The 17,284-nt window shown below is 42.1% G+C and overlaps 1 protein-coding gene across 1 annotated transcript in view; it reads right to left on the bottom strand.

Annotated features, from left to right (window-relative positions):
- Nucleotides 1–7,814: 7,814 nt before the first annotated feature.
- The window catches only part of LRMDA (leucine rich melanocyte differentiation associated), a 573,594-nt gene continuing 564,124 nt past the window's right edge, over nt 7,815–17,284 (bottom strand). Inside the window, exon 7 of the mRNA XM_069980876.1 lies at nt 7,815–8,067. Within this exon, the coding sequence (XP_069836977.1) occupies nt 7,988–8,067 (80 nt within the window). The 3' untranslated portion in view covers nt 7,815–7,987. The remainder of the gene's footprint in view (nt 8,068–17,284) is intronic.

The raw sequence follows: 17,284 nt of genomic DNA, 5'->3' as shown, positions 1-17,284 counted from the left end.
GGTATACAGGACCTCCCTCAACTATACACTATAGGTATACAGCCCCCCCAACTATGCACTACAGATATGCGAGACCCCTAAAAACTATACATTGTGGGTATACAGAACCCCTCCAACTATGCACTACAGGTACACACTAATTCCACTGATTAACTCAGATGAAACAATACCTTTAGCTTGGCCTCCTGGGCACCTTAGAACAAATCTAATTAACACACTGACACTTTATACCCGGGCAGCGCCGGGTACATTTTCTAGTATTACATAAAAACTGCACTGAACAAAACAGAAAGATATCACCAATGATACCATTACATAATACCGCCACATCATGACCCCTAACACTACAACCCTATAACAGAGTGCAGTTACATCCAGTGACTCACCGGGGGCGTCTTCTCTGATCAGAGTCTGTCACCTTTTCTTTTTCTCTCCATCCAGCCTGGGCCACCTTGAAGTCTTCTCCTGGCTGTGAATCTTCTCTCCAGAATCTGCCAGACAAATATTTTAGGCTCCAACACATACAGTAGTTAGGTCCCTTGTACCACTATACAGTAGTTACACCCCTCTGTACCCCTACATAGTTACACCCCTCTGTGCCTCCATAGTTTTAAGGTGTCCCTGTAGTATATAGCCCCTCATGTGCTCCTCCAGTTATATACAGCCCTCCTGTGCGCTCCCCCATTAGTATATAGCCCCCCTGTGCACTCTCCCCAGTAGTATATAGCCCCCCCTGTGCTCTCCCACAATAGTATATAGCTCCCCTGTGCTCTCCCACAATAGTATATAGCCCCCCTGTGCTCTCCCCCAATAGTATATAGCCCCCATGTGCTCTCCAATAGTATATAGACCCCTATGCTCTCCCACAATAGTATATAGCCCCACTGTGCTCTCCCCCAATAGTATATAGCCCCCTGTGCTCCCCCCCAATAGTATATAGCCCCCTGTGCTCTCCCCAATAGTAGATAGCCCCCCTGTGCTCTCCATAATATATAGCCCCCCTGTGCTCTCCCCATAGTATATAGACCCCTGTGCTCTCCCACAATAGTATATAGCCCCCCTGTGCTCTCCCACAATAGTATATAGCCCCCCTGTGCTCTCCCCCAATAGTATATAGCCCCCCTGTGCTCTCCAATAGTATATAGACCCCTATGCTCTCCCACAATAGTATATAGCCCCCCTGTGCTCTCCCCCAATAGTATATAGCCCCCCTGTGCTCCCCCAATAGTATATAGCCCCCTGTGCTCTCCCCAATAGTATATAGCCCCCCTGTGCTCTCCATAATATATAGCCCCCCTGTGCTCTCCCCCATAGTATATAGACCCCTGTGCTCCTCAATAGTATATAGCTCCCTGTGCTCCCCAATAGTATATAGCCCCCTGTGCTCCCCAATAGTATATAGCTCCCCAGTGCTCCCCCATAGTATATAGCCCCCTGTGCTCCCCCATAGTATATAGCCCCCTGTTCTCCCCAGTAGTATATAGCCCCCTGTGCTCCCCAGTAGTATATAGCTCCCCTGTGCTCCCCAGTAGTATATAGCTCCCCTGTGCTCCCCAGTAGTATATAGCTTCCCTGTGCTCCCCATAGTATATAGACCCCTGTGCTCCCCAGTAGTATATAGCTCCCCTGTGCTCCCCCATAGTATATAGCTCCCCTGTGCTCCCCCATAGTATATAGCTCCCCTGTGCTCCCCCATAGTATATAGCTCCCCTGTGCTCCCCCATAGTATATAGCTCCCTTGTGCTCCCCCATAGTATATAGCTCCCCTGTGCTCCCCCATAGTATATAGCTCCCCTGTGCTCCCCCATAGTATATAGCCCCCTGTGCTCCCCCATAGTATATAGCTCCCCTGTGCTCCCCCATAGTATATAGCCCCCTGTCCTCCCCCATAGTATATAGCCCCCTGTCCTCCCCCATAGTATATAGCCCCCTGTCCTCCCCCATAGTATATAGCCCCCTGTGCCCCCCCATAGTATATAGCCCCCTGTGCCCCCCCCATAGTATATAGCTCCCCCTCCCATAGTATATAGCTCCCCCTCCCATATAACATTGAAAAAAACAAACACTGTTACTCACCTAGGTCCACGCGTTCCTCTTCTCTTCCCTCTTGTGGCCGCACTTCCTGCAGTCACAAGAGGCTGCACTCCCCTTACCCTCGCGCCGACGCTCCAGTGACGTCGGGCACTAGAGGGAGAGTGCGGCCTCTTGTGACCGCAGGAAGTGCGGCCACAAGAGTGGCTGACAGGGAGGGAGCCAATGGCTCTCTCTCTGTCAGTATCGCTGCTGCTGCAGCGCCGCAGCAGCGCCGCAGCAGCAGCGGACGGGGGCAGCGGTGGACGGGGGGGCCCTGCAGGGGGCGCCATGGAGAGGTAAGTAGATTACCCATCCATGGCGCTCCCCCCTGACAGGCTGCTGGCCGGAGCCCTGTGCGACCGCATTGGTCGCACATAGCAACGGCCGGCCTGCTCGGGGGGCCCCTTTAACCAGTGGGCCCGGTGCACGTGCACCATGCGCCCTCTGGTTAAAGCGGCCCTGGCGCTGATAAACAGACCTGAGTGTGGTCTGGCTATCAAGCAACATATCTTTTTTCTGCATCTCCTGTGACAAGCACAAAGCCTCTAGCTTCATGCTGTGCAGTAAGTTTTCCAGCAGACAAAGCAGCGGGATGGTGATGCTGATAATGGCGGCATTGCCGCTGACCAACTGTGTTGACTCCTCAAAGGGGCTTAACACCTGAAATATATCAGACATCCACGTCTACTCCTCATTGTAGACTTGAGGAAGCTGACTAACCTGACTACCTTTCGCGTGGACGTTGTCATCTGGCAGTCTACAATCACTCTGCGGTGCTGGTAAACCCTTGCTAACATGTGTAACGTGGAGTTCCATTGCGTGGGCACGTCGCGCACAACAGTTGGTGAGCTGGCAGTTTTAAGCACTATTGCACTGCCCTGTGCATCTGCGGTTGACTTTGTAGCAGACAAATTGGGGTAGAAAAGCATCCACTGGCTTTTTATTAATGAGTATGCTATACATTCAGACCTCATATATTTATATCATATGCCAGACCATCTCAATATATATTCAGACCTTTGTATTAATATGAGATCCCAGGCAAGGACCAGTGTATGCATTCTTTCCTTCCCCCCATCACTTCCAATCACCTGCTATATAAAACAAGCAGCCACACCAGCGCAGAAAGGGTTCCATTGTATTCCAATGAATGTATATCTCTACATGTGAATTTCATTCAGTGTATGACCACAGCAAGGCAGCCCTGACCAGGGCCGTATTAACAGCTGCTGCTGCCCTAGGCACTAAACCTGAAGGCGCCCCATATTGGGGAGTGGGGGGGAGAGTGGTTTCGGCCACATGCATTTCTCTACATCTAGAAACATTGTCTGAATGGCATTTTCTTGGTTTTTAACGGCTTAAAACATAAATTTCCACATTGAATCAATGATTAGAAAAGTCTGCATATTGTCTGAAGGAATTCTCACCACAGGACTGGTAGATTGGTAGGTAATAGCTCCAGGCATCACAGCCATACCAGACCTGATTATACCTCCCTCCCCCTACCCCCCTCAAAAAGATATCAGATTTACTGACAAGTCTGAACGGGAGGTGGGAGACTAAAAAAATAAAAATTAAAAAAAAGTTATTTACCCCCCCCCCCTGCAAGATGCTGGATGCCTAGTGGTAAATACAGCCCTGGCCCTGACAGGGGAAAAAATGGGTCATCTTGAAAAATTTATGCACCATCCAGATAACTGTACAGCCAGTAGAAGATGGGAGATCAGTAATAAAGTCCATATCAATGTGTTGTCAGGGGGTGTCAGGAACAGGTTGTGGCTGCAAAAGACCAGCAGGTTTAGATCTGGAGACCTTGTCATGAGCATAGGAGCTACAAGCAGAAACATAGTCCTGGACATCTATGCAAAGAGAAAGCCACCAGGAATGGTGAAAGAAAAGGTCAAGTGTCTCGCAGACTTTAGGATGATGGGCATGTTTAGAGTTGTGTCCCTGGGCAAGAAAGAACTGTTTGCAAAAATCTGAATGGTGCAGCTTGGTGTAGGAGCTGAGGCAAAGAATCCCCCCAGCTGGAGAGAACCTACCCTGGCTTGTGAAGTCCACCAAAGGAAATATTGGGGTGTGAGCAAAAGAAGTTGGGGAAGAATTGCCTGTAAAAGTTGAAACCTCTGGATGCCAAGACAACTGGATCCAGTTGGATCCCTCTTTAGACCAATACCATAGCTTATATATACTAGGAATGGCAAATGTATCTCTTAGAGATGCACTTATCAAGTTGCCATAAAGGTCATTCTCCAGTAGCCGCTGTAGGACTTGACAGATATGCCTGCTGTATGCCTAGCTCTTTGTTACTGTGTTACAAGTACTGTATGATTGGCATACAAGCTATGTTCACGCAGATTAGGTTGATCAATGTAAGTCTGGAAGTAGACAAGGGCTTAGGTGTCACGAAAACCCTTGGAGACACTGAGGTATCATATACAGATAAATAGTGCCAGGTGGCCACGCCATAGTAGGGGTAGTCTCTATTGCATTCATACTTTAGGCTATGGTCAACTGCAATCTTGGGCATAACCTGACCATTAGGCCATGTTCTCCTGCTCAAGAGACTGCACCCACCAAGCTTAAGACAAGCTGTTATACCTCTTCTACAGACTGTAATGGCAACAATTAGTAAATATAATAAATAGTAAAAAAATTGTTTACGTGGTGTCTGCAACATTTCAGTGGGGTGGTACACCACACCTCCTATATACATGTAATAATCTTCCATGAAGAATCAGTATGTAAACAACAGTGTTAAAGGAAGGTACATGTATGCAACATATACTGCCATGATATATCCCAAAATATAAGGACAAGGTAGGACTGCAGCATCTCTGAAGTACCCCTAGCTTTGCCTGTGTAGGAGTTGTGATTTGCACAAGATACAATGACAACTTCCTTAAGCTTCTAAAGGAAAGCATATGACAGACAGGATAATTAAGGAACGCAGCATCTTGGTTACCGGCAAACATACCTGCAAGGGATTGTTGTTTAATAAGAATTTTCTTCACTGCTGAAAAATTGGTTATGTAAAGGGTTAGCACACAACATGACATAGGATGGTTGAGCCCTTCTGACCATATTCTCTGTCCTCCCTTAATCTCCCTGACAGTGTGACCAGAACTGTGGGATCAGCCTTTTCACAAGCTTTCAAAGAGCGTATATTTCTGTGGGCAAAGTAAGTCCCAGTCATGTTCGTTTCACAAGAAATCACCATCACACTGACAAACTCCGCTCTCATCACAGTCTCCTTTATAGGCACAATTTCTTCCTATAAGGCATGGCTGGGGACAAACCAATGCTTATACATGAAAAAGTCCATGTACATTCATACATTTGCGTGACCAACAAACAGTCACATAGTCACAAAATTATCTAGAAAAAAATACAAGAACATTTGTGTGCAACTGGTTGTTGACAGTGATTCAGAATGTACTCGGTCTAGAATACAAAAGTTTTTTTTTTTTTTTTTACCACAATAAGTGATAGCACATAGTTAGGATTCACTATAGGATCAGTTAGGGTCTAATTCCTGGGACCACCACAATTGTCTAGCACTGGGGCACCTTCAGATCTTCTTCCACTACATCTCCCTGCTCTGGATCCAGTACTATGCAGAAATCTAACTATTAACTTCAATAGTACAAGTGATATCCTAGTAAGCTGGTGGTAAAACCTTTTAAAATATTACTGTATTTGTACTTTTTTACATAATTTTTTTTTCTATTGTTTTGTGATTGTGAATTAAATATTTATAATAAAAAAATAAAACCTTATCACAACATAATAAATTTTATAAAAATCTTACCCCTATTCCTGTTTTCTGTCAGACCTGTCCTGTTCTCAGCCAAGAGTTGAATATGGCCTTATTCCATGCACGGTCTGTAAATACGAACAATGTGCTATGGAACAGAGTTTGAAGCGTCCGGCATCATCATTCATAATGATGCTGGGAGCTCTGAACCAATTTAGCATGTCAATACAGTAGCGCAAAGATTTAAACCAGGGATGAGGAACCTTTGTCCCTCCAGCTTTAACTTTGGCTGTCCAGGCATGGGAATTGTAGGGCACAGGAAGGACACTGAGCATCCCTCTGCCATCATCCTCTCCAGCAGCCACAGCCCGCACAGCTCTGGGAGTCGGGTCATGACATCACCGTTTTATCTAGGAAGTGAAGCCTTGATGCATAAAAATTTCCCGTATTAAGTTTATATTGGTAATTTGTATAACTTTTGGGGGGCAATACAATACTTAAATAAAAATTTTGAGGCCACCTTACCGTTGGTGGGATGATTCACACTATTAGCAAATGGTAACGAGAGCCTCATTATTTTTTTGGAGATTTTAGCAGTTGGGGGGGGGGGGGGTGCTGCTTTTAGCAATTTTCATATCTGTATTGGGTCTGTATCTTGCCATTGTGGTGAGCTGTTGCATTTTTCTGTGTTTTTGAATGTCCATGAATAACATGCCCTAAACTTATGATGCTGTGACTTGTAGTTTCTGTGAGGACAACCCTTAAATAAATGGCAATAACATAAAAAGGTGAAAGGATGATTATGTACAATCTCCTAGCGGCTGCAATCTATGGATCACAACCATCAGCGGTCCAGCAATAAATCCTTCTACAGGGCCTGTGTCTATTAGAGGATTGTCTGTTCATTTGTACTTTGTTACTGACCAAATCCATTAAATCAATATTAATATTACCCAATACAATGACCACTGCCATTACTAAATAAAATCCACTATAGAAAGACCATAAATTTCCCTCATACACTGATCTATATAGAGGTAGATATCAATGGTAAACAGACTCTGCAAACCATAAGGCTATGTTCACACACCGTCATAATGACAAACTTTTTTAGGTGATAGCTGTCATTTGACAGAAAATAAACCATTGTTATTTCAAAACAAACGACTGTTGTTTTCACAATAATGGCCATTGTTTTTTAAAATGGCAGCCAACCACTAAAAATGGTTTTCAATATGATGGTGTGTGAACATAACCTCAAAGTGTTTACAGTGCAGCCACATCCAGTGACTTGAAGGGGTCTTTTTCTTTTTCTTGATCTGACTTTTTTTTTCTACTTAACATTTGAAGCTTCTCTCCTAAGCACTATCCTCACCTCTCTAGCACCCATCTGTATGGCTTCACACGGTAATGGTGCCCACTTTGTGCCCCGGTGTAGTAATTATGCCCAATGAATAAATAAGCCCCATGTATGCCTTATAGATGATAAGCTTCCTCTGTACCCTATAGTAGATAGGTACCACTTTGCCTCCATGTAGATGCCTTCTGTGACCCATATAGTCGTTAGGCATCTTAAACTGGGGGGCCCACTCTAGCTTGGGGCCCACTGGGGATTCCCGGGTTTCTCTGCGGGCCAGTCCGAGTCTGCATGTATAAGTGTATTATGCATAAGTCATCACATATTGTGCAGAGTTCAAGGAGCAAAAGCTCTGTAAATATTACCTCACTTAAAGTACTATAAATGATATGTTATTCGGGCAGCAGTGTATTTTAGCAGATATGTTGAGTTTGTAGGTATAAAGGTAGACACTGTTGATGTGTTGTAGTAAGCTGTATGTGCATTTACTGATGTGGTACTCCATAAGCTATGACATCGTAGAAACAATAGTCACCTGTCCAGAGAAAATTCAAATTGTTTTCCTGTAGAAAGAATGCGCTTAGCAAAACAAAGACTAGACAGAACAAAAAGATGCAAATGCATATCTCCTTTTAAAACATAGACTTTATTTTCTGTTCCACATAAGAAAAAGCTGAATTTATAGTTCTGATAATAGAATCTCAATATACCAGCCCAAGAAGAAAGGTTAAATTACTGACATTCCCCATAATCCAGTGTTCCCTGACAACAGGAGAGAGGAGATTTGCATCTTAGTCAGGTCAGAGTTGGTCGTCGCGAATGAATCTGTTCCCTTCTGAATGCTTTCCATAGTAAATATAGCGGCATTTCCCTGCAACCCCTGGAAGACAAAAGAAAAAATGGTCATTTCTAATTGTGATCATATAAAATATAGTACAGTATAACTTGCATTCGGTAAAGGATAAAGTGAGGATATAATTGCCACTAAAAAGATGTACCTGCATGACCTGAGTACACTTTATAATAAAACAAAAACATTATGAAGTAAGGAGTGTGCATCCTGTATATAACATGTATATTTGTATGGTTTGCCATTGACAGTGTATATGAGGGGGTGGGGGCAGGGTTCTGTGTTTGACACTTTATATAGGGTGGTTCTGACAAACACTAAATGTAGGGGGCACTTTTATATTTGAGAAGAGGATACAGCAACAGTCTTATGGCTGATGAGCCACAGGCGATCTCCTGATAGGATGCTAGAGCTATCCGTCATATCTGAAAGGAGAGGGAGAAATGCACTCCATACAGAGATAGAAGGAGAGACTCCCGCCAGGGCATCTGTGGCAGCCTGAGGCTTTATGTTTGGACTCTCTGATATCTGTATAGGCCTGCTAGCACTTTTGCTTAAAGGGGTTATCCAGCATTAGAAAAACATGGCCAATTTCTTCCAGAGATAGCAGGAGTCTTAATTGCAAACCACACCTGAGCTGGAGAGTTGTGTTGTCTCTGGAAGCAAGTGGACATGTTTTTCTAATGCTGGATAACCCTTTAAAAAAGATGACAGGTGCACTCTAAGGGCCAGTTCACACGGAGTAAAACTTGTGGAATTTCGCAATGGAACTCTCCGCCGTGGAATCCTGACAAACTAAGTGTCATACACGCTGTCTATGGGAGGGCTTGACATGTCAATTCTTACAAGCGGAGAGGTGCGGAGAGAGCAGGCACGAGAGCCCTCCCATAGACAGCCCGTTTGACACTTAGTTTGGCAGGATTCCGCGGTGCAGAGTTCCGTTGCGGAATTCCGCCAGTTTTATTCCGTGTGAACTGGCCCAAAGGCTAAACTACATCACGTCAGTTTTCCATACTAAGTAAAAGAATTTATTGCAGTACTACAATACCACTGAATACAACCTGATCATGTGTTTACACAGAGAGATGTATCTGACAGATTTGTGAAGCCAAAGCCAGGAATGGATTTGAAGGAGAAGAAATCTAAGTCTTTCCTTTATGACCTGTTCTCTGTTTTTAATCTGTTCCTGGCTTCAAAAATCTGTCAGATAAATCTCTAAACCCACCATAAGAGGGCCTGGACTATTTTTTGGGACCTGTGATCAAACTTTTACATGTGGCTGGAGTTCCATGTGGCATGGAACCAAACTCATGCAGATCAGGACAAATTTTGGCAAATTCTGGGCAACAGGAAGTTAAAAAGACACCTATAGTTATATTGTTCCTATTTTACATTTATGTGTGTAAGGGTTTACATCACAATTTGGCCCTCTAATGGGGGTGTACATCAGCAACATGTCAAAATCAGGTATTGATGTGTACCTACAGTACTTGGAGAGCCATGGGCCTAGTCTACGTCAATGGCTTACGCATAGTCAGCTAGTCACTATATTTGGGTCACTTTCCCAAAACTTGAAGACAAGTTTTTATTCAGCCTCAAAGTACAGCAAATACATTTATAAGTTCATATAAGCTTATATAAGGATCTGTCTGAATCATTAAACTTTTTTACTTTCCATGACAGCCGGAGAAGCTTCATTTACAAAAAGATGCGTTCTTGTATTTATCATAGGTCTGTCTCAGTTACAGAAGTCGTAACTCTCTACATATGAACATAACATGAAGAAACAATTCCTTTCAAAATCCCAAAAAGTCAAAAGAAAGATAGAACTGCCTATCAGAAGGAGTTAAGAGTAGAAAGTCATTGATCGACTCTGAATAAAGGAAGACTACACAGAGCCACCCTGCAAGTTACATTATAGCCATAATCGGAGGAGACACTGTCAAAAATATAGACAGGACAGGAGCTGTGCACAGTGACAGAAAGCAGAACATCTGACAAAGATACTGGTGCCAGTGTTCGCCTGCACCAATCACATCCCTAACAAGAGGTGACAATGCTTGCCAGCCCCAGTGTCTTGAAGTTCTCTCATCACAACTCTTCCAGACTCTCCTTGTTACAAATATCTTCATTACAGACAATGGTGCTGGGAGGCTGCTGTGCGGGAGACTGGCTAACAGATGAATGTAGTTCACATCAAGCTGTGCAAATTGGACATCAACTGTGCCCGATGCACTTGTCACATGATGAGAGATACCTAATGCATACAAACTTCATTGGCCGGATTTTGAGCAATTTACATGGCCTGGAATTGGATAGCACAAGGTCAATATATAGAAGCAATCATCAAAGAATTATGTATACTGTAACTATATATCTGTCCATATACAGTGGTAACAAAATGTATTCAGGTGCTGCATATGTGTCCAACTCAATAGTCTCTATAGAATTTGTTAATATAGTGCCAACATATTCCGCAGTGCTGTGCAGAGAACACTTAATACCACACATAGACATATAGATATTTTTTTTAACTTCTGTTGTTTTAATGTACGTTAAAGTAAAAACATTTGTTATACAGTATTTATTAACCCCTTCAAGACTGAGCCCATTGATGCACGGATATCCGGGTCAAATTAATGCAATGTTTCACCTTCTAAGAGCCGTAACGCTTTTATTTTTCCACCTACAGGGCTGGTTGGGGTGTCATTTTTTTGCACCATGTTCTTTAGTTTTTATTAATATCATATAGGTGTAAAAGAAAAATTTTGATCAATCCTGGTGTTTTTGTTGTTGTTTGTTTACGCTGTTCTATTTTAATAAATACAATGTTATATTTTAATAAATCAGACATTTCGGCATGGTACAATATATAACATGTTTATTTATTTTTAAATATTTTTTATAATGGGCAAGGAGGTATATTAAACTTTTATGGGGGGGTTATAAGGGTTTTTTGAATACTTTTAAACTTTACATTTTTTTTATTGCATAGGGGATGCCTAACAGTGTGTATCCTTGCGTCCACTAAGTTCCTGATATACAACAGAGTAACTGTATTTGGAAATGAAGAGGGGGCGCTACCAGGTGTGATGAAAATCACTAAACCTCAATAAAGCAGGCCCCGAAACAGTCGGGGGTCTGGATGTTTTTTCCCTGCGTTCCTGCACATGTTTGTACCAATAAAAAAATTAGTAATTTTTATGAAACCTGGTGAGTGCCATGCTTTATTTGTTTTTTGGAGATATGTTTGGACTATTTATATATGTGCTAAGGTTAAGCACCACAGAGAGTTACAGGGCATTCACATATCCGCAGAACACTGTCTGTGCACGGATGGTGTCCTGTGGACCGGACCTCAGAGGCCCTAGCATCATGATTAATTATGATATTGAGAGCTCCGAAACTGTTAAAGCAAATGTACCATCACTTACATAGCTTTTTTTTTTAAACTTAGGCCGATTGCGAAGGTTCGGGGATTCCAGTGGCTCTGTCCTTTTTTTTTAAATGCCGCCTGGCTTCCATGCTTGGTGATGTTCTTTTGCTGTGCCAGGCCCCCCTCCCCCCGTAATGTGGCTCCATTAGAATCAATGGAGCGGCATCAGAGAGGGAATATCCTCATAGTGGAGGGTAGAAGCCCCCCCCTCCCAGTGCATAGAGTCGGGCTGGTGCAAGGCAAAAGAACGTCGCCAAGCATTGAAACCAGTGGCGTTTTAAGAAAAAAAAATCAGCAGGATCCCCTGCTGATGGGCTTATGTAAAAAAATTTAAAAAGAGTTATATTTGCTTTAAAGGCTGGTTTCGCACATAGCAGTGTTTTTTTTAAACTGCCACTGAAGTATTGAGTCAAAAACAGATTTACTATTACCAAAATGCAATGCTTTCTGCGAGTCTAAGGAGACAGTAACATAGTTTGAGCGGTATTAGGTCACATGATTGACAATGGAGTTGAAGCAAATGAAAAGAAACCAGCAGACCTGTCAAGGAGAGGTGTGTGAACTGGACACGATACGAATAAAGAGAACTGAAGACAAACAGACATTTTTCAGGTACAAAATTTTTTTATATGAACATAATCTCCCTTATATCAATTGTAAATTGTATGCTAAAAAAAAAATAAAATCTGAAAGCTAAATCACAAGAAAGGGGAGGGAAGATATTGTAGACAAAAACAAAATTAAATATTTCCTATAGGGTTTGATTAGCTAGTTTTTGTTGAATTACCCTCGAAGGGATAGTTTATCAAGTGACTTGAATAGACAGGCCCCAGGTATATGCCAGTCAGTTCTTATCAAGGCGGGTTAGAAGGGGGGCTTAGAAACCTTAGTGACTGGAGGTGGTGTGAAATATGTAAGTGTGAGTCAGCTGTCACCTTGCATTAAATTCGCATAGGATGTTTGCCCAGTCTTAGGATAGATGACAGATATGGCAGGAGGGGGAGCAGCATAGCTAAGATGCCTGCACTCGCCATACAAATGAAATGTGGGTTTTGGGATATGTTAAAGCGTTATTACACAGCTAGGTTAAAAATACGGTTAGAGCTGAATGAATGGTATTTTCAGTGATCAAGAAAACCATGCTCCTATGGCACCCCACTGACTGATTCTAAAGTCCAGATAATCTCTTTCTATTTTCCTAGAACTATACTCACTATGACAATACTGGCAGCAACAAGAGAAACAGGAGTTCTCAATGTGACAGTACATGAGAAATCAATGATGACATGACATGAATGGAGGGGTGATGTGTGGAGGGAGGAATCTCCTGGGACGCGTCATGCACACCACAGGTCACACAATTACATTGATGTGGACATACAAACAGAGATAAGTTGTTAGTAGCGGAGGAACAGGGATCTGAAATGGAGTCAAGCAATTACACAGCTGGAGAGCAGTATATGGGCAGCAACAGATAAGCAGTTGTATCTCTCCAGATGCTACAAAGGTCACTGAAGTGTAATGGACCAGTCTGTGAATGGAAGTGTTAACTCCTTCTAGAACAAAGGGCTAGAGTTGTGCGAGCAATGTAAATAGGAAATAAAAAGTAGTAGCAATTAGCCACTAAAATGCTTTGACTCTAAGGCTAAACCTACATGGCGATTCTTGGTCATGTGACCAGAAAATAGGGCCAATAGTTGCAGAACTCATTCTAGACAATGGAGTCATGTTGTGACTCAAGTGGCAACAGCCTAGAGAAGAATAAAGGGGTTAATACAGTATAAAACTTCTGAAAAAGTCTGCAAGTATGCACACCAGCAGGGTCACCCATGCCTGGACAACCAACCTGTGAAACCTACTAGCCTCTGTGGGTCTCTGAGTGGCCACCCTTTAATGCACAGTAACTGTGGCTGCATTGGTTGTCCAGAGCTAGCCCCTCAGCAAGCTTGTGCACTCCAATAACCTGTCTACCTCAGTTTTATGTGCACACAGACTGGCTGTCACAAGGTTCACAAATCCTTTGACTGTGGACTACAATGCCCAGCAGAACACTTCTCTATGTGGTCCTTTACTTTCGGCCACAATAGTTCTCAGCACATAGATTTCTTATGACACTAACCTGTCATGGAGACACGTATAATAGTCACTATACAGCATTCAGGGTCAGCAGATGGTTTGGCAGATATACTCCCTCACACTGTGCTTCTGCAGCACACTACTGTGCACTCCCAACTTGCTCCGCCCCCTGACTTCCTGTCTCTCTCTTTCCTCCTGCAGCACTTGGACTCACTATCGCTGCTGGTGGCCCCAGAAAAGAAGGTACAGGATGGTGCTGCTGTCAGAGTTTGTACAGTCTAGTGCAGCGATGGCTAACTATGACACTCCAGATGTTGCAAAACTACAATTCCCATCATGCCTGAACAACCAAAGATATGGCTTTGGCTGCCTAGGTATGATGGGAATTGTATTTTTGCAACAGCTGGAGTGTCAAGGTTAGCCATCACTGCTCTAGTGTGACAAGGAGGCCTGGCTGCAACTGTGGCCTCTGTGACACCTACAGCTACGCCCCCGTTTCAGTCTATGCATATTATCATCACTTTATACTTTTATAACTATGATCACCTTTTTCTCCCTAATGGTTTACTGATCAGTACAGCAAAGGCAAAATGACAGAAAAATGAAGTTCTGTTCTTTGTTTACAGACTTTCTGGCTACCCTGTGATAGATTTGTGTACTTATACACAGGAGTTGATCTGAAGATGAAGAACTGCAAAAAGAGGGAGACGGCAGCAGCCAATACCAATAATAAGGCATTAGGTGTTTTTCAGACTATGACTTTCAGACTATCATGTATGAAGCCTCTTACTCTTATAGTGCTGACCTAAACTAAAATTCTGATATGATTTTAAAACTGCAACTGCAACTGGCTATGTGTATAGAAGTGGCATTCTGCTTAAACATAACTTCTCATATGTTGCTGCCTATAGTGAGACTAACAATTCCCTTCATACTTGTTATTATCTATTCTGTCTCCTTCCCTCTTCTGAGCTGCTGCTTTCTGCTGAAGACACAAAAATCTGTGTGTGAGCTTTTCTCTCTGTCACCCCCTCCTCCCCCCTCCCTTCCGAGATGGCTAATGTTAACAAGTCCCTGATTGGCTTCATCTGCAACATTGTAGCTTCTTTGCAATGGTGGGTGGGTTAATCTGAAGGCAAGTTGCTGATGAACCCCTTGTGGTTAATCCTCACAGCATTACAAAGTTACAACAAAGTTGCAGATACAGCCTGCCAGGGACTTGTTCATATCAACCATCTCGGAAGGGAGGGGAAGGAGAGGGAGATAGATAGAAAAGCTTACACACAGTTTTTTGTGTATTCAGAAGAAATCAGGAGCTCAGAGCTGGGGAAAGGAGACTGAATGAATTGTTAGTCTCACCATTGGCAGCAGCATATGAAAAGTTATGTTTGAGTCTATTAGACTCCAGATATTTGAATTAGTTTGATATTTATATGTGAAATTCAGAATAGTTTTACTAATCCCAAATTCAAGGACCCTGGTTTTTGTTTTTGTTTTTTCTTTGTACAGATTAGAGAATTTGTAAGTACGGAAAGGCATGGCTAGGTAGGTGAGTTTTATCACAATAAGCATTACACTGGATAACATATATATTTATATAATACAAATTTTTCGAATTCCTCACAAAGCATTCAAATATTTCCATAGTACTGCTCTCAAAAGTAAAAACAGACTAAAAAAAAAAAAAAAAAAAAAAAAAAAAAAAAAAGACTTCCTGACCACAAGTACTAACCAACTGTACGTGTGGTCTCTGACTTTTATTCTGAAAGATGTCTTCACAAATGTAAAACACATGATAGAACATCTCGTCCCCTGACCCTATCTGCTTTTCTGCTGCTTTCAAGATGTAATGTGACCTTAAATTCAGTCTACTTACTATTCATGTATTCCTGACTCAGGGACTATTAACCTGATTGCACTTAACTGAATAGGGAAGAGCACTATTAGGTGCAGAGTGACATAAAGGCCTGTCGAGATTGCTTTTAGTGATCAGGTTACTAGTAGTGATGTATGTTTTAACTCTTCCGTAGCAAAGATCTGAATATAGAGTGAAACCACCAAACTCTGTCAAATGTAATGTCACTGACTTTTGCCGCTTTTGTTTAGTTCTTATCTTAAAGCTATTAAGCGAAGTTTTACTTGATTTTTAATACAACCGAGAACTTCGTAATATGGGTAAAACGTCACTTTTTCTCTCAGAGAATCTCTATACAATAATAGTTTTAGTGCAAACTAGAAAACAAAAGAAATAATTATACAGTAAGGTAAACAAAATGGCAATAATACATTTGATATCATTGTGAAGGTAGCTACCAAGACAGTCTGGGGATCAATAATTCAGGTCCAGCAGATCAAAGTAAAGCAATGAATTCAATTATAAACAATGAATATTCCCATGTCCATGGTTAATTGCCAGGCTATGTTGTCACTTTTTGATCATAGATGTTTGATCTCTAGGACTTACGCTACTTCTGGGACATTCCACTACTGGGGACTCCTACACTACTTTTTCCTGCAGATCAGCACCCCAGCCCCCAGCTATGTAGGGAACCACAGCCTCCCAATTCATGAGAATGGGGCTGGCTCTAGTTCCTAGTACTAGAAGCACCACTGCTCATAAAAAAAAGGAATGCAGTGCTCAATCAGCCATAAAGCTGGTCATTCTAAAAATGATGGAAGACGCGGAGGTTGGACCGCCATCATCATGCTGGTGGTGGCATATTCTAGTAATTTGCCACCACCTAGTCATTTTAGAAGATTAGCGTTAGGGTCCTATTGGACGAAGCAATTTTTAACGATTAACAGTACACAATCGCAAACAAGGTTGTTTATAGTTAACCTAAAATCATTCACCATATTACACAGAACAATAGTTATAGTTATGATCGTTGTAATGATTGTTATTAAGATCGTTTACTCCATCTGATCCCAGCAAATGATGGAATGATGTGGAATTATGCTGCGTTAACACAGAGCGATAATTTGTCCAATTGAACAATTAATGTTTTCAAAGTAACTATGTGTTTTTTTATAACGATCAGCGTTTAGACGGAACGATATATCTTTGGAAAATTTGTTATTGCAATAGTTTTAAGATCACTCATCCCTTTAAGGACGGAGACAGTTTTTATTTTTGCACTTTCGTTTTTCCTCCTCATGTTTAAAAGGCCACTGCCCTTGCATATTTTCCCCTACAGACCCACATGAGCCCTTATTTTTTGCAACACCAATTATACTTTGCAAATACAGACTTATTTTTTTTTACAAAATATGCTGTAAAAAGTGAAAAAAATTATATGTGCAGTGAAATTGGAAAAAAGGTGCAATACCTATTTTGAGGGGTTTCGTATTTATGCCGTTTGCCCTATGGTAAAACTGACCAGTTATCCATGTTCCTCAAGTCAGTACAATTACAACGATATGTAACTTGTATAACTTTTATATTATTTGATGGCTTTTAAAAAATTAAAACCTTTAAAAAAATAAATGTGTTTAAAATCGCTCTATTCCCAGGCTTATAATGCTTTTATTATTTGGTCTATGGGGCTGTGTGAGGTGTAATTTTTTGCACCGCGATCTGTTCTTTCTTTTGGTACCTTGTTTGCATATATGCGACTTTTTGATCACTTTTTATAAAATTTTTTCTGGATTTACTGTAAACAAAAATGTGCAATTTTGCACTTTGGTGGATTTTTGCGCTTAGGCCATTTACCTGCGAGATTAGGAATGTAATCA

The sequence above is a fragment of the Dendropsophus ebraccatus genome, chromosome 8, assembly GCF_027789765.1.
Source record: "Dendropsophus ebraccatus isolate aDenEbr1 chromosome 8, aDenEbr1.pat, whole genome shotgun sequence".
NCBI classification, from domain to species: domain Eukaryota; kingdom Metazoa; phylum Chordata; class Amphibia; order Anura; family Hylidae; genus Dendropsophus; species Dendropsophus ebraccatus.
The sequence above is the reverse complement of the archived record's forward strand: the minus strand, read 5'-3'. Positions and strand labels throughout refer to the sequence as shown.